This window comes from Rousettus aegyptiacus, unplaced genomic scaffold, assembly GCF_014176215.1.
Source record: "Rousettus aegyptiacus isolate mRouAeg1 unplaced genomic scaffold, mRouAeg1.p scaffold_m13_p_1, whole genome shotgun sequence".
Taxonomy (NCBI): Eukaryota; Metazoa; Chordata; class Mammalia; order Chiroptera; family Pteropodidae; genus Rousettus; species Rousettus aegyptiacus.
The window spans coordinates 3,211,105-3,228,910 of NW_023416284.1; the positions used below are offsets into that span (position 1 = coordinate 3,211,105).

The 17,806-nt window shown below is 56.6% G+C and overlaps 1 protein-coding gene across 1 annotated transcript; it reads right to left on the reverse strand.

The window, feature by feature from the left end:
- Positions 1-870: 870 nt before the first annotated feature.
- On the reverse strand, positions 871-11,962 carry KLHL21 (kelch like family member 21). The gene is made up of 4 exons (XM_016165344.2): positions 10,870-11,962; positions 8,356-8,761; positions 5,158-5,230; positions 871-3,991 (listed from the first exon to the last, which is right to left on the reverse strand). Exons 1-4 carry the CDS (start codon positions 11,888-11,890, stop codon positions 3,698-3,700), a joined length of 1,794 nt encoding a protein of 597 aa, XP_016020830.2. The 5' UTR covers positions 11,891-11,962; the 3' UTR covers positions 871-3,697.
- Positions 11,963-17,806: the final 5,844 nt, after the last annotated feature.

Below are 17,806 nucleotides of genomic sequence, written 5' to 3' on the forward strand. Positions count from 1 at the left end.
ATGCAAAAGCCCCAACAGGCCAAACCTGCAAGACCTTTTTACGGCCTTGCCCTTAGAGCCAGCGTCAGCTCTGCCACCTGTGCCGGTCCAGGCAGTCACCAACGAACCACTCCCCAGGTTACAGGCGAGGGGACGTAGACCCCAGCACTTGAGGGGAGGATGTCGGAATCTGCAAACGTACAGCGCAAAACCTGACCAGCGATTAGGCGCTGCCACTCGGCGCTTGGCACGGAGCGAATCCGGTAGTGACAGCGGGCGCGCGCGTCGGGCCACACAAATCCCGCACTGGGTTCCGGAAACGCCAGCTCCGGGCTATGCCAAGTTCCTCCTGGAGTTCGAGAAGGTTCACTTACCTTTTGTTTTTGACCCAGGACCCATCTATCCAACTTTTATTCCTTGACCACTGGGGAGCTCCAAGGTAACGAGTGTCCAGCGCCACGACCGCCACCCAGGTTCTGAGCCGCTTCAGGGCTGTTTGGACAAGGGCATTAACAAGGCACACTGTGGCCTCTTCCCTGGGGTCCCCCCTTTGAGGGGTTCCACGCCCCTCTCCCTCAGGTCCAAGGTCCCCTCACCATGGGCCCACCCCTTCAGGGGCAGGGTGCCCACAGGCAAAGTCGAGGAGGCAGGAACCAGCTTTGGAGCAGCGAGTGAGGCCTGGACTCCGCCACCCTCGTTCCTCACACCTTGGGCTTGGCCTCTTCATGCTTTGTGATGATTCAAGTTGAGAAAAGGGCCTGAAAAGCTGGCCCCAGGAGGGGGGCCCTGGGCCCTCCGCACTCGTCCGCTCCCCCACCCCACACGTGTTTGGCCTCAGCCCAAAGGTTCCAAGACACAGCAGCGGCAGGAGTAAGGCAGCGACACCACACGTATAGGAAATGTTTTTATTTCAAAAAAGTATGTATTGAAGGCATCCTAAAACCTTACAGGATTCTGGACATGTAAGCCTACAGAACAAATAAATACGCAAACCAGCCCCGCCCTCGGGTCGGGCTGGGTGCTGGACACTGGAGGGTGTCTTTAGTACCTAAGTCTCTGAGGTCATATAAATAGACTACTTCGTAGATCAGCTCGTTAAATACTATCACTGAGTTCTCATAACTTAATTTGTCTTTAGACTAGACTGATAAAGGTGTGTGCATCTGACACGCAGAGACAGTCCCACCCCCTGCTGGCCCGGCCTCCGTCCCCAAGTCAGTCAGTGTATAGACAGCCGTTAAGCAAGCGGTGGGAGCTTTGGAGCGCAGGGCCTGTGACCAGACGTCAGGAGGGCAGAGCAGGGGGCAGATGTTTCCGAAGGCCTGTCCCTGAGGCTGCTGCCCACCTCCCCTTCCCACACTTACACCAAAGACAGCGTCTGGGTGGTGGGGACCTGCGGTAGCCTGCAAACCAATCCCTCTTACACTGGCCCACACCGAGCCAGCCATCATCTGGGCACAGCTACCATCAGTCTCATGATGGCCAGTCACGGTGAAGTACCAAAAAGAGCAAGAACCCAGGACACTGGGCCCCTGCCACGAGGGAGCTCCTACAGGGAGGGCCAGACAGGGGCTGATTTTGAAAGAAAATCCTTTGCAGGCCCATCTCAACGACAAAGCTTCTGGACCCCGCCAGGGCCACAGCCACGCCTGTCTGGAGGGAGGAGGGGAGCGCTTCGGTGACCACAGCGCACTTCCGGCTCCCACTCCGTCCCACCTGCTGGGCGGCCCCAGGGGGTCCTCTATGGAGAGAGCCTAGAGGATGGACGCCAAAAGTCTCTGAGACCAAGGCCTGCATCCCTCCTCCGGACGCCCCCAGGTGACCTGTCAAATTACCACAACACCTGCGTGGCACATTCCCACACACACTGGGCAGAGCACAGTCTTTCTGGCACCACGCTCAGTGCCTGGCATAGAATCAGGGCTCAACCAATCCTGTGCGGCCTGCAGTCCGTGTGTCACTGAGAGGACACAGGCCATCACACCTGGGCAGCCTCTGCCTGCAAAGGAACCAGTGACAGCCACCCCACAGGACATGGGACAACTTCTAGGGAGCTGGGCCTGTAAGGCAGGCACCCAGGCCAGAAAAACGCCGCAGCAGCCCCAGGAAAGCGAAGTGAAACAGCCCCGTGGAGAGGGGCCGGTGAACCCCTACTCACCCCAAAACACCCCGACCACGAGGGCTGAAGGCAGAGACCCGGGTGGGCAGGTGGGGGCAGTATGGCTGACCCCAAGCAGCCCAGCCGATGGCTGGCCCAGGCCCCGCCCCTACCCGCGCCTGGTGCACAGTGGGCGCCCGTAAGTGACCAGGGGAGTGGCAACCCCGAAGGCATGGGAAGGGCTGGCTGCGCGGCAGCTGCTCCAGCAGGGCGTCAGCAGACAGCCACAGGCCTCGTCCCCAGAAGCACCGTGCTACCTGGCCAGGAAGAGGGTTCTCAGTGCCGCCTGAGAAGCGAGGGCGTCAGACGGCTGTGTTCTCCGGGCGAGCGCACCCGCGTCCCGCCACCCGCAGAAGGCAACTCAGTGAACGCCTGCTCTCAGCTTGCCTCGTGAGGAAAATGCAAACACCCTCTTCTCCGGGAGGAAGACGAACTCAAGCAAAGGCTATTTTGGGGATCATTTGGGGACAAGACCACCCAACCCACAGACATGCTCACGTTCCCCTGAGGAAACTGGGGCCCCTGAGGGGCTTCCCTGGAGCTGGCCTGGCTTCTGAGGGGCTAAAGGCACCCCTCACCCTACAACGCCCTGCAGAGAGCTTCGGCAGAGGCACCACTGTGACATCAAAAACCACACACCCCCGACTCTGGTTCCAGCTGCCCCCGTCTTTCAAGGAAAAGCCAAATTCCATTTCAAACCTTGCAACCGACCCAAGGCCGCCCTGCCCACAGCCCGCTTTAGAAGTGGGGGGTCCGGCTCCCGAGCTGGCCGGGGCATCTGCAGCCACCTGCCTGGCCGGGCTTCAGGGGCGAACTCCCAGGACTCCAGCAAGTGGCCGTGACCTTGCCCTTGCAGGCTTTGCACGCTCTTGCCTCAGCCTGAGATGAAGGTCCCACAGCGGTCTCTGAGCCAGGGGAGACACACCTGCTAGGGGGCTGGAGGGACGGGGACACCCAGCATCTGTCTCAGCCCAGGTCCACTGGAGACGGCACTCAGCAGGTCCCTCGGGGCCCCCTCCTAGGCCGCTCTTGTCCAGCCCCACCCCTGTGCGGGGTTTTCTGATGCGAGGCCCCCTCCGTCTGGGGAGCAGGCGGGCTGAAATGTCTGGGACCCCACCGCAGCCACCTGCCTGGTGTCCAATGCTCGAAGGCAGCAGGGCGTCCGCACTCTCGTGGGAGGACGTCTCCCCCTCCACTCATGCCCTGGAAGCGGCCTTCCTCTCCCTCGGTGGGAGCAGGTAGGTGCGGGTGGTAGCAGCAGGATGGGCGTGTGCCGCACTGGTGAGGTGGGGGGCGACCTTCTGGAGCCAGAGACACGTGCCGGCAGAATGGCCTGGACCGAGGGAGGGGCGTTCACAGCTGGACTTGGCCTCAGTGGCTGTGACTCGGGCTCTGGATGCATGGAACTCCCCAGGCGCTGGACCCTAAGGCTCGCTCAGCAGCCCGAGAGCCCGCGCTCCGCCTGGTGAGCCCAACCTGTCCTCGTGCACAAAGGAGGGGGTCGCTGCCCCCAGAGGTGCTGTTTACCTGCACCGAGGCCCTCCCTGGGCCAGGCCGGGGCTAGTGCAGCTCGTGGGGGTTCTGCGGTGGCCGAGGCCGGCCTACGGCCACGTCACTGCTGCCACCGTCCAGCTCGAAGCCGTGCCCGCCCGAGAGCGTCTGGGGCATGAACTGGCGGAAGATGCTGACGCTGCCGTGCCAGAAGGTGGGCTCCGGGAGCCGCCCCACCACGCTCCACGCCCGCGTCTCTGGGTCGTAGGCCTCCACCACGTCCGAGAGCTCAAACGTGTTGTCGTACCCCCCCGAGACGTACAGCTTCCCTCCGAGGACGGCCAGGCTGCCCCCCACGTGCACCTGTGGGCCAAGGGGACAGGTGAGTGAGGCCAGCAGCCAGGGCCGAGCAGGGCCCCCCGCGGTCCCTCTCCATGCAGAAGGGGCGTGGGACCCTTGGGTGGGGCGGCCTCAGCACTTCTGAAGTGGTGCTGGGAGCCGTCATCTGCATGCCTGCAGGACAGACCCACACCCTTCCCACACTCCCCTAGGAAACCTGGCTCCACGCCCAGCATGTGCCACGCCTGGTCCCTGGGGAGGTCCCTGGGGCTACCGAGGCACCGAGACTCCCTGAGAGCAGCTTCAGCCCTCTACGGCGGGCACGGCTGTCCTCGCCATCTTACAGATGGGAAAACTCAGCCTCACGAAGCTGACAGTCGCAGGGCTGGGCTTTGACCCAAAGTCTGGGCTCTGAGCCACGGGGCTGGACTACTCCATCTTTCCCAGATTTGCTATAATGAGTATGTGCAGTTCATCATGGGGGAAAAACAAAGTTACATTTCCTAAACGTAAAAACGTTAGGCCGTGATGGTGTAAATTAGGACACTCGCCGCGCACAGGTTATCATGAGCGCCAGTTTAGGAATTTCAAGGAAGACAGAAAAGATGCAGGTGGACGCGGATGCGCACCTGGGACTAAGAATGCTGCCCGCGTGGCCGAGCGTGGCCGAAGGCGGCCCGGCCCTCCCAACTCCACACGCTGGCACGTTCGGCACCTCTCTTTTTGATAAGTCAAGACCCTGATCAGGCAGTAGCAGCAGCACGGGGTCCCGTTTGGAGCACACAGTAGACGCTCAATAAGTGAACCCAGGGACCTCCTGCCTGACCTCGGCCCCTCTCGTCCGCTTGTTCGCTCGGCTCCGGCCACACTGAGCTGTGGGCCTGTTCCAGGACCTCGCCAGGCACATCGTGCCCCAGGCCCGTGCATCTGCCGTCCCCCAGCATGTCCTCTGGGTCATGGCAGCCACTCACTGAATTCTGGTCCAAACGGATGAACGCGCTAAGCTGTGTGACCCTGGGATACGATTTAGCTTCGGTGACCCTCAGCTGTAGGTTGAGGACAACCCTGCTCTCTATTATGGGAGACGACACAGGCGAAGGGCTCAGCACAGGCCCCGCCCACCGGGACCCAGGATGACACTTTGGCCAAGACACAGGACCAGCCTGCGCTTCCAACACAGGCAAAGTTACCTGATTCATAGACGGGATCTTGTCCCATTCATTCTTCGTGGGGTTATACACGTCCACCTCAGCGGAGTCATCCCTGGGGAGGGAAGGAAGGGGAGAGCAGGTCAGAGCCAGGTGGGGGACTCCCCTGGGTGTGAAGGGCTGGACAAGAGGGTCCTCCAAGCCACTCGCCTTTGGGACTTGTCTGGTGCCATGCGGCAGCCCACTGGCCAGCGGGACCCTATCTCTGATTTTACGCCCCCAAACGTAGCTGGCTTGGACTTCAAGGCCAGCACCCAGACTTGCTTCCCAAACCCACAGATCACGCCCTCAGGTGCTCAGACCCTTCCCCGCGGCCCAGCGCCAACAAGCTGCCCCCGCCCCTTGCTGCGGCCATAACGGCATGTTTCACATCTTGAACTTACCAGGGGCCTTCCCATCCACCTCCTCCTCATCCACCCGTCGCTGACTAGGAAGGCCCCCTGCCCCACATCCCCTGGACTGCTGCTCGGCCACTGGCCTCGCCACTGCGCGCTCAGCGCCCCCCATCCCATGCCATCCACTGCTACGTCTTCAGCACGTAGCGGGGTGACCATGGCTACAGGAAGGAAAACACTAGCACTGCCCTTCCTTTTGGGGTCAACGTCCCTCACCCTAGTTTGACACACTCTTGATCCATGCAGTAAAAGATTCAAAGGCACAGCCTTGAAAAAGCAAGGACTCGAACCCCCGAAACGGCACTAGTAACGATCAAAGGTCAGGGGTCAGCAGAAGGGCCAGAGAGGAAATATTTCAGGCCCTGCAGGAACTCCTCAAAGCTCAATGCCGCTGTCCTGGCACAAAAGGCGGCCCCGGGCACATGTGACCACTATCAGGTCCAACGCCTTTCTCGACGAGCAGAGCGCCAAGACCCCGACCGGTCAGCAGAGCGGGTGCCCTGTGCAGAGCACACAGCAGGTGCTCGGTACATGTGCTCCCAGGGTCAGTGCCCCAAGGGCTCCTGCCTGACCTCAGCCCCTCTCGCCTGCTAGTCCCCTCGGCTCCGGCCACACTGAGCTGTGTGGGGATAATTCCAGGACCTGGTAAAACCTTTTCACAGACGCAAAAATCTGAACTTCGCACAAGTTTTCACATGTCAGGAGATATTCCTCTTGCTTTGATTTTTCCCTCCAACCACTGCCAAATGTAGAAGCCGTTCTTACTTTGCGGCCCAGGTGATGACAGTGAATACGGGGACCCACCAGGCTGCCCACCCCCAGCAGAGACAGACAAGCTGCAGACAGGAGGGGCCGGGGCCCCGCTGCCAAGGAGCCACCTTAAACGGGAACCGAGGTGGGTGTGTCCGGGAGAGGGGGGCGCAGCCGGTCGCCACCCACAGCCCCGGCCAGCAGCAGTGAGGGGATGAGGCTCCACATAGCACCGGCCACACCCCACGGGATGGCACCTTTCGGAAGGGAGCGGCTCGGATAGGTGGCATTTCGAGCAGGGGTTACGAGGCTCGTGAGGTGTCAAAGGGCATGCGCGGAGTGGCCGCGAGACACACACTCGGGTGCATCAGACCCAGGCCTGGCCCCCACTACTCACCTGGAGGACAAACGGGCTGCCTTCCTGAGAGCCCACTTCCTCAGCCGGGTTGCGGGGAGGGGCAGCGCTGAGTGGGCTTAGGGGGACCCCTGCAGAGGCCAACTGGGTGCCGGGGGCACCTAATGCTTCTATGTGGGGCGATTCAGCAATGACAAGGGACCGAGACCAGGAGGAGGAAAGCAGGGGGCCCTCGCGGTGGCGGGCCGGCCCTTGGGCACCCTTGCCCTAGGACCACAGGGTGGGAGGACACTCTCACGGGCGCCCGGCCTGGAACCTGGAACCGTGGCTGGGGGAGGGGCTGGCACTCTGATAAGCTGTATTTATAGCCGTCCCCGCCCTCTCTTTGGAGACATTTGCCACGACTTGGAGGGGGAGCTGGGTGAAGGGTCAGAAGCAGCACAGCGCACACGTCCTCTGAGGCTCCCGATTCAAAGCCCCCGACCCAAGAGGGACGGGAGCGCCGTTCAAACCCCACCCCGCCCTCCTGGTCCCGCAAGCTCAGGCAGGCTGCAGGCCAGGAAGGGGAGCGGCAGGTGTACGGCACCCGCGGAAGCTGTGCTGCGGACAGGGGCTCCTAGTCCCCCCGATGCCCGCGGGCCCATCGGGAGAGGACATTTGCCTGTGACTGGTCACCAAGACCTGAGGATGCATGGTGACCAATGGCTGCCCATCTCTGCTCCATGCTGCCAGGTCCATGGCCTGGCCCAGGGAGGCCAGTGTCACCACACAGGGATCTGGGTTGGATGTCCTCAGTTCAAACCTTACACCACCGCTCAGAGCCGGTGGCTCTAAGTCCCCTACCCCTCTACGCCTCTGCTTTGTCATCTGTCAAGCGGGGACAACAGGGGTGCCCATCTCGTCAGAGCGTCAGGGATATGAACCGTGAAAACACCCACGGAGCAGACAGCACAGCGTTCACAAGTCCAGGGGCCCAACACGCAGCAGCTACCGCCATCAGTCCCACAGGTGGCTCCCGGGCCTGCTCAGCGCCAGCTCCCGGCCCTGGCCCTGGCCCAGAGCGGCTGTGGGATCCCTGGACAACAGCATTCCTTCGGCAAGAATCACGGGCCCTCCCTGCGCCGGGCCTGCTGGGGAGGGAATGGACAGGCCCACGGAAACACACTGGACACGCGAATGTTGCGTTAAACGGGGGGCGGGGCTGAACCTGCCACGTGGCCTGAGCGTGGACGCTGCTGAGCGAGCGAAGGCCCCTCTGTCAAGGCTACAACTCCCCTAAAGATCTGAGTACCCGAAAAGCTCTCCTCTGGTCTTTTTAAGATGCGGGGTCCCTCTAGGCAGGAAAGGTTCCTTTTTAACGAAGGCCACGTGAGGGCAGCCAGGGCCTTTAGTGAATCCTCCAGGTGGAAGGTCCCTAAAGGGACACATTTTATTTAGCGTCTGAGTCTCAAAAAGTTCCCCAAAAGGACCGAACTCCACCGCATTTTGGATCCCTTAAGAAACCACAGAAGCCCAGAGACAAAGCTCTAAGGAACACGGGCAGGACAAGGACATCAGGTCAGGAAGACCCGGCCCCGTTTTCCGCATCTGTGTCACGGGGAGAGCAGGGAGGATGTGCCCGGCATGGGGCCTGGGAAGGAGCACACGGTGGCTAGCCGGTCTTGGCCCCTGGGGACTCACCTGATGAAATACATGAGTCCGTTGAGAGTCACCGTCTTGGGCGCAAAGGACCAGGGCGGGAGCTGGCCACAGTCCACCAGCGACCACAGGCCGGCGTCCGGGTGGTAGCACTGCATCACCATGGTCTCCTTGCCGGCCAGGGAGCCAATGGCGTAGAGCCGGCCGCGGCAGGCCGTGGTGGAGCAGTTGTCCATGGGGTAGGTCATGGGCTGCAGGGCCTCCCAGGAGTCGGTGGTGTGGTCATAGCGCTCCGTGCTGTCCGCGGCCACCACGTACAGCAGCCCGTCCAACACGGAGGAGCTGTGGTACTCGCGGGCCTTCAGCATGGGCGCCACCTCCGTCCACTCGTTCACGCTCGAGTTGTACCTCCACACGCAGTCGTAGAGCCGGGAGCCATCAGAACCACCTGCCAGGACATGTACAACGGTCAGGCTGGCCCATGCCGATCGGGCTGAGTCACCCACCCACATCTCCCTCACCTTCCAAGAGGGCGTCTCCAGGAGGAATGACCCTCCCTGAGCTTCGATGCAAACACAGGTCCTCTCTCCCCAGGGCCCACGTAAGGCAAGGCAGATGCTGCCCGCTGCCCGTGAAGATGGCCGAGCCTCATGCCATAAACACACCGCCGAATCTCTACAGGCCACGCAAAGGCCCTGGGCTGCAATTCTAAGTAGACAGCAACCTCAGTGTGGACCCCACATAAACCGACACTGGATCAGAACACTAGCTCGCAGAACCAGTTCACCCAGGGAGCCACGAGGCAAGTGAGTGGGGTGAGGAGAGGATGGCTTCCTGGCCATCCTCTACCCCTGGCTGTACCCGAACAGCTCAGAGGAAACCTACTTCACACCACAAGAGCTCGACCCAGAAAGTCATGCCGTGGTGGACTTCTGGGCTCTGGTTATTGGTTTAGCTGCAGATTACTGTCACGTTTTGTCCAGAAAAATTCACCAAGCTGTACAAGCATATACATACATATATATATATATATATATGTGTGTGTGTGTGTGTGTGTATATATACACATATATATACTCTCGTCTATGTTTATTTCAAAAAAAAAAAAAAAAACAGCAGTGCTTACTGTAATCATAAATAAACCAGGTCTACCCAGGACTTAGAATTCCGGCAGCCTGAAGGGACCCCCGGGTTGCATTCCCTACCCCTGAGGCTGGCGCCACAGGCAGAGCAGGCATGACATTCTATCCGTCTCAAAGCCCTGAGCTTTTTTAAAGGGAGAAAACAAGGGTCGTGTAAAGTCCACTCTGTCGGGGCCTCCTTCCTTCTGCAGGAGGACCGGGCATAAGGCAGCTGAGGCGGCTTTCTCGCCCCCGCGAAATTCCCTCCGGGCAGCTGTCTGGGAGGACCCAGCCACCTGTCTAAACCCAAAGGATTAGCTGCTCAGCTGAGACATTTATGGAAGGGTGTGCAAAGTTGGGGCCAGTCTGACCGGCTCGTGAAGGGAGGGGGGCTTGGCTCCCAAGGGGGCTGATTCCGGGAGATGCCAGCAGAGGCTGGACCTGGAGCTGTCAGCCAAAGAAGCTGTGGCCAGAGACGAGCGTGTCTTTAGGCCGGGTGCCTCCCACTTGTCAGCTCTGAGCCCCACCAGGACGAACACTCGAGCAAGTCTCAGAGCTGGCTTTCTCTTGCACAGCCAGGCTGGGCCCAGCTGTGAGCCTCACCGCCTGCTAACGGCCCTCAGTGGAACCCAAATGCATACTCAGCTTCTTTCCTTATATAGCTCTCAGACACCGCCCCTCCTCACCCCATGGAAGGAGGTAGCCTTCTGTTTAAGCCAGGATTTATCCTTAAAAAATGTGGGAGAAGCCCAGGACTGGGGCAGGCTGGGACCCGCCCAGCATGACTCTGCAGTGTTTTGGGGTTTGGGCCAAGTAACTGGAAGAAAACCTTAGCATGTGACTATGTTTACAGTCGCTGGGCAGGAAGCAGCCTAAACACCATGTGACCCACAGTGCACAGCCAAGGTAAGGTGTAAGCTCAAGGGAACGTAGTCACCCGTGACAAAATGCAGGCGTCAGGAGGCCTGGGTGGCTCATCTGGGGGGGAGAAATCCCCGGGAGTTAAGAATGGATGTCTCATAGGGCGTCAGCCCTGAGCCTGTCCCTAGATCCCTTAGGGAGAAAAGAAAGCTCTCATTGTGTGGGGTGAAAGCTCCAGTATCTTCCAAACAAATGGCGGGATGGCACCTCCCCGCAAGGAGTGAGCTCTCCAGGCAGACCGCTCCCGCGAAGCGACCCACAAGCAGCTACTTGTCCCGGCTCACACAAGGGGCTCTTCTTCTAGGTCCAAAGTATTGACCCTAGAACGGCCCGCCCCGGACAGCGGGTGGAGAAGGGAAGCGATCGTTTGAACTCAGGTGTGGTCCCGAACTCCAACTTCTGTGGGTCTCTCCGGCAGGTAAACGTGCTGCCTCGGGAGGCGCAGGAGGCCAACCTCGGAGACCCCTGCCTGGGGGACCGGCCAGCCCAGAGTCCTTTTGAGCAGCCCACTCACCCGTCACGTAGATGTCGTTGCCTAGCGCCACGATGCTGTAGCCCCCGCCCAGGTGGTCGGGGAACTCAGCCAGGTAGCGCCACTGGCCCGTCTGCGGATTGTAGCAGTCGACGGTGACCAGCTCGTCGCAGTCCTGGTCGCAGCCGCCCACAAGCACGAGGATCTCGGCGAGGCCGGTGGAGGGGCGGGGGCGCATGCGGGGGCAGGGCCCGCGGTCGTGGCGGTCGTAGCGCGCCGCCTGGAAGTCGCGCGCCTCGCGCAGCAGGCGCAGGCAGGGCGGGCAGCGCGCCACCAGCGGCTCGGCCTCGACGTGCGCCAGCAGGTAGAAGCGGCGCACGAAGGGCAGGCGCACGGCCTCGAGCAGCTGCGGCCAGTGCGCGGCGCGGCGCGGCGGGTCGGCGCGTACCCAGCGCAGCGCCAGCTGGTAGGCGGCCTCCTCCTTGGGCACGCACAGCCCGTCGTCGCGCAGGTAGCGCAGCAGGCGCGCCAGCGGCAGCCGCTCCAGTTGCTCTGCGCCCAGCTCGCCCACGTGGCGCAGGATGAAGCGCTGCGCCGCGCTCGCCAGCCCCGAGCAGCTGAAGGCCTCGGCGAAGTCCTGCATGTCCAGGCAGTTAGCCAGGTCGAGCTGCTGCTGAAGGAAGGCACCGCACGCCTCCTTCACGGCCGGGAACTGCAGCAGGTCGGCGGCGCGCAGCAGCGGCTCGGCGTTGTCGCCGCTCACGGCCACGCGGCCCGTGTAGCTGAAGTCCAGCAGCAGCTGCAGCATGTCGGGCGGCACGCCGTGCAGGCGCACCCGCTCCGCCCGGCTCTCGCGCAGCTGCCCGGCGAACATGGCGCGGAAGTAGGGGCTGGCGGCGGCCAGCACGGCGCGGTGCGCCGGGAAGTCGCGCCCGCCCGCCGCCTCCAGGGTCACGTCCAGGAATTTGCGCTCGGCGCGGAGCTGGCTCAGGCCGCGCAGCAGGCTCAGCGCGTGCGCGGGGTCCGAGAAGGGCAGCACGGCCAGGGGCGCCGGCCGCTCCATGGCGCCTTCACCGCGGGGAAGAGGTGGGCACTAGTCCGGGACGCCGCGGCCGGGGCCAGCGGGAGAGACGCGGCGCGGCGGCCGCGGCCGCTATAAATACGGCCGGGCGCGGCGGCCTCCCCGGGGCTGGCCAGGGCGGGGGCGGGGCCCCGCCGGCACCGCCCACTTAACCCTCTCGGGCCGGCGCCGCCGCCCCTCCAAGCGCGCTGGCTCCACCAGCCCGGCGTGCGCCCGCCCCCGCGCTCCCGGCTGAGTCACCGCCGCCCGCGCCTGCTCCCTCACTCCGCCTTTCCCGGGCTTCCAGCGGCCTCCCGCCGACGCCCGGGCCGGGACGGCGGGTGACAAGTGTTCTCTACGAGGGCCGCGCGCCGGGATCGGAGGCCTCCAGAGCCTGCCCACGACCCACCCGGGCCCGGCTGCTGAACAAAACCCGGTGGGAGCAAGCGCGGCGCCCAAGACCGAAGCCACCCTTTCGCGTCAGACTTCCCCACGGCGCCCGCCCCTGAGCCCTAGGGCAGCTCGGTACAATGGCTTTTTTTGAATTCCACTAGTTCTCAGGGTCGCTAGTTAACCCCATCACGGGAAGGGTTCCACACGACAGGGTCTTTACAATTCGGGACCAAAGCATGAACAAATACAAGGTTTTTAGCTGACGTTTTTTCTTGGCGCATTTATAAGTGACACTGGGCCAGAAGCCAGGAATCTGCTCCGCTGTGTTCCTTGCAGGAGTTGCAAACTTGACTAATTCGGTCTTTAACTTTCGTCAGCGTACGAGGCGCAGTTTCAGTTTCCGATTCACAGAGACCCTTTCAGACTCCAGAGCTGTCCTCAAGAGGGAACAGGCCTGCTCGTGGTTCCGTCACCCTGGTCACCTCCGCCTCCTCTCCTCCTCTCCTGCAGTTGGACGTGCGAAAGGCAGAAAACTTGAGGTTAGGAGAAATTCCTAAGAATATACTATTAAGCGGAACAAAAAGCTGAAGCACCAGAAAGTAATTCCAGGAAAAATAGCAGTTTTTCCTATTCTAAGAGAGGGGACACTAGGTGCAAGGAACAGTGTGTTCAGCTCAAGGTCAGACAGGAGACTGCCTTAAAAATACAGGGAATGCAGCCGTTCAGAAATGCCACAGTCACTTGTGGGGTGACAGTGAAGAAAGGAATCTGCCTTATTTGGGTTCCTGTAGATACAGTACCCGGACCACACATTCAACGTAAGCATATGAAAAAAAATTCCCTCACTTGGAAGCCATTTTTTCCTTTGGTTTAATGTATGCTTTGTGCAGTTTTAGAAAAGATCCTCATTTCACCTGAAACCTGGGTTTTTGTTATTTTGTTGTTCCACGCCCCCATACCCTTTGGACTTCCCAAAGACATTCCTGCTGAACTCTTCCGCCCCAGCAGTGTTCCAGCCCCGGCCGGGCATGGGAGAGCTGCTGACATTTCTTGGTTCCAGCTAAGACGCACAGCCTTCGCAGAAGACATCTTGTTTATATTGCATATCCGAAATGAGAACTGTAGGCTTTCTCTTCTGAATCTCTCATCATCCTACCATGAGAAGGTATCTGGTCTAAATTTCATCATGGGAAGCACAGGCCTCCGTAAGAAAACAGTCAGGTACCCAGGCAGGCTGCCTATTGCCCATAGATGGACTGTTCACACAGCTATTAACGGCAGCAGCAGCATTCCTGGGCCCAGGAGCCCCGCCAATAGCTAACTTGCACAGGCTTTGTGACAAGAAAGTCCTGAGTAGCCAGGAAGTGGGATGTTTGTAGGGAAAAGTACTACAGTCTCTCCGGGTCAGAACTCACCATGCGTAAGTCAAATCTTTAAGAAATCAATGATTGTATAGTTAAGAACAGTCCAGTTTTCTCTATTCCTAACAAGGAGTTAGTCCAACAAATCCTGTTTGAATCCTACTGTGAAGCCTTGAAGAATAATGTAGGTATTTATTGAAATGGAAAGTTGTTCATGCTATAGCGTCAAGTGAAAAATCTGATTATCCATAGTATGACCCAATCTGTTGAATGTGTTCATATGCCTACGAAAAAATTGTGAAGGTAACATTTTCTCTGGGTGGTTATCTTGTTTTCGCTTGCCTGCATTTTCTCCCTTTCTGTACTAAAAATATAAACTGGATATTAAAGAAATAACACGTGTTCAAAATAAAATATCTAGTTACCGAGGAAAAAAAGCTATATTATTATAGCGGACCTAGGAGGCAAGCCCTTGAAATCCTGTGTGTATATCTAAGTCAATAAATGTTCTTGAAAAGAAAAAACAGATCTAGACCTATCTATCAGCTGTTCAGAATTTTGAATAACCTATAACCCGGGCATGCTATTTAGTTCCTTTTTTTATCACTAGGGAGTTCAGATTGGGAATGTGAGAAATTCATTCACTGAAGCACGATGATGACGTGATGGATAGTCAACAAACTGCAATAAGGGGATTTGAACTCCTTAGATACACCCAACACCTTGGCCTGGTGGAAAGGCTGGTTTTTGATGAAGATGTTAACTCTAGCCAAATAAGCAGGTTCCCCCCGCCCCTGGTTTTATTGAAAAGTAATTGACACAAGCAATAGTTTGTGGGAAAATGTTTGTATTTAAAGATTAAACTTCAGCCATGAAAGTTTTAGTTTACCTCTTCTAATATGAAAATCGTCTTTGCCTAAGTAACTTCTTTATAATGTAACAAAAAAGATTTAACTTAAAAAATTCAAACTACTTAATTTTGATATCTAAATTCTAATTTTAGGCAGATAGGACAAGAAGTGACTAAGAATTTTTAAAGCTGTTTTTTTCCCCCCTCCTTTGAGGACATTTGGGAACACATATCTTAGCATTTAGAGTCAAAGAGATTGCTTTTTTTCGTATCGGACACCATAATTTTTTCTGATTCTGGGCTGCCTGAGGTGTGGTGTGTCGTGTACTTATACATAAATGCTTTGCTTTGAGGAATGTTTCAGTATTCTCCATTCATTAAGCGTATTATCATATATAAATGAGGTACTGTAAGTAAAAATATTTAAAGTCTGGTACGTAGTGTTAGTTATTAGTCTTTATATTTTTCCCTGTATGAAACATAACACAAGAAACACATTTGATTCTTCTATGCATAGGCTATTTTCTTCATTATGTGAAAAGCTAACAATACATAGAAATGACATCACTGATTTTAAATTATGCACACATATATTAATAGTCAAGATACTAAAAGTTGAAATACTATTTTGAGAAATTTTCATTTTTTTTCCTTTCCTGGAGATAGAAGTGAGAAAGGCAGAAAACTCAGGGTAGGAAAGATCCATAAGAATTCATAAGACTATCCCATGAAGCCGAAAAGCTGAAATGCCAGAAGACAATTCTGGGAAAAATAAACCCTTGGTTGTGTTCATACCTACACTCAAGCATAAAGTAGGAGGCAGAAACCCTTCCTGAATGTTCCCCAAATGAATGTGTAGCCAGTGAGATTTAGGAAGGTGAAGCTATATTTGGTAACCCAATTAAAATAACTACATTCTCAAGTTACTTACTAGGAAACCATGGTATTCTTAGTATTTTTAAACTTGTCACAACCTGTGCTAATGTTGGCTTTTTTCTTCCTCTTTGCTAAGTATACTCATCTGAGAATTAGTATTCAGCAGTAGGTATATATATATATTTTTTTTTAAAGCAGAAAACAAATATCATAAGCTCCAAGGATCTGGCTACTGTGGCTATTGCTCATGGAATTCTAGATTTATCCCCTGGAGCCCAAGAGCCGTACAGTATTACCTGAAAATAAACAGCATATTGAAGACACCTAAGCCTGTCATGCAGAGAAAATCAACTTTATCACCCCATGGCTACATGTTATTGAGTTAGGGTCATTTATTGGTGTTATAGTTCTTTTTTTTTGAGTCTAGGGGATGAATGGTAATTATTAACTCTATAACTCCTCCGAAGGGCAACATTTCTAAGAGAAATCAAAGAAAGGAGAGACAAAGCAGGGCCTTCCTTCTTCATGCAGGTAGGTTTCTATTGCACTGGAGCGCAGACAGGGAGACAAGCAGAATATACCAAATTCTTTATTTCAGTTTAATGGAGGGGGGTGTTAATGTATATTATGTGGAAAATCATACCATAGAGAATAACGATCAGTTAAAATTCCCTCTTCTTATAGCTGGACTTCACCTCTAATAATTATCCTTTTTGGCATTTACACCTTTAAACTACCAATAGGATAAAGTCCTTCTTGGTCCTTTCTTTTTCAGGCAAAACAAGTTGCTCCTGGTGACTCTGACCCTGGGCAACACCAGCTAGGCTCAAGACATTTGCTCTGGCACCTGTAGTCAGATAATACTCTCAATCTGGCTAAATCACCTGAACGTGACAGCTCCCCAAAAAGTTAATGATCCTTCCACAGGCGAAGTCCAATGTGTGTTTTTATCTTATTAGCTTTGCAAAGCACCTCAGTTTATCACCTCTGGGGAGTCCTCCAATCTGAGAAGATATTGCTGAAATGACATTAAAAATTAACAATAGTAAACTACCATTTATTGAGGCAAGTATTTTGCTAAAGTTTTGATTGTTTAGGAAACAGGCTCAGAAAAGTATTTCTCAGGTAAATCCAGTCCCTTAATCACAAAACGTTTTTGTCAGAATTTTCTTAACCACCTAAAAAGCCAACCAATGCAGCATTCACTCTCTCGGAAATAATCTTATTTTTTAGGGGTTTTTCCAGTCATCATTTTGATCATTACGTTGGAGTCAATTTTCTGATTTGACTTTAAAATTTTGTCACTCTTTAAGTTTTTGTCTTCGAAGCTACAGAATGTTACTGAATCATCTGCATTTTTGCATAGATTTTTTTCTTTCGTATGGTTATTAAAAATGTTAAAAAAGAACCTCAGGCTCCCTCCTGGTAATTTTATCAGAGCAGTCAGTTTTTAACTAAGTGTTCAGTCAACCTTCAATATACGAAGTAGTAAAATTCTCGGCGGCCCAGCACTTAAAACGCTGCAGACTCAATTAAATGTCAATAAACAAAGGCAACGACAATACCAAATATCTGTCACGGTTTTGCCTCACTTCACAGTGTTTATAATCCTCTGAGGAATACAGTCAGAAAATAATTCAATTAAAGTGAAAAAACAGGGGCGGTCCCAAGGTTAAGAAGAGGTTGGGAATAAAAAGGAATTTAAAGCAAACGTCTAAAACATTAATAAGACTGGCAGAGTTTTTTTAGATGCGGTAACCCGACACCTCAAAGCGGAGCCTACAAAAAACGAGAGCGCCTCCCCCAGCCCGCGCTCCGCTCGGCCTGGGTCCCGCCGTCCCCGGGTCCCTGCCCCAGGGCAGGGCGGTGGGGGACCGGCCCGAAGACCCACGGCCGCGGAGACAAGTTCGCTCCCCGGCCCGGCGCGCCGGGAGCCGAGCGCGGGGGTGGCCGCAACGACAGCGTCTGCCACCCCTACTCCCGCCGGAGCCTTGGGGACCCCGGCCCACAAAGGGGAGAGAACCCCTAGTTTCACAGAAGGAGGCAGCGCCGGCCTCCGCAGCGCTCCGCGAACAAGGCCGCTGACCCCGCCCCCACCCGCCACTGCGACCCCAGCCCCCGCCCCCGCGGAGACCAAGGAGCTACCGCTCGCGCCGCCCCTCCCCCACCGCCGAGGCGGCGCGAGCCCCCGCACATCCCCCGCTCGGATGGCCTCGAGTCCCGGAGACACCGCCTCCGCAGACCCGGCAACCGCCGCGGAGCTCTATGGGGGTTGGAGTCCGCGAGGCGGCCTTTGTGCGCCTCAGCGGCGCAGCCCGGGACTACGACTCCCAGAATGCCCCGCGCCCGCCCCCTCACCGTCAGCTTCCCGTCACCCCCAGACTACATTTCCCGACAGCCCTCGCGGGTCTCCCGCCCTCCCTCCCGAGACACGAGCCG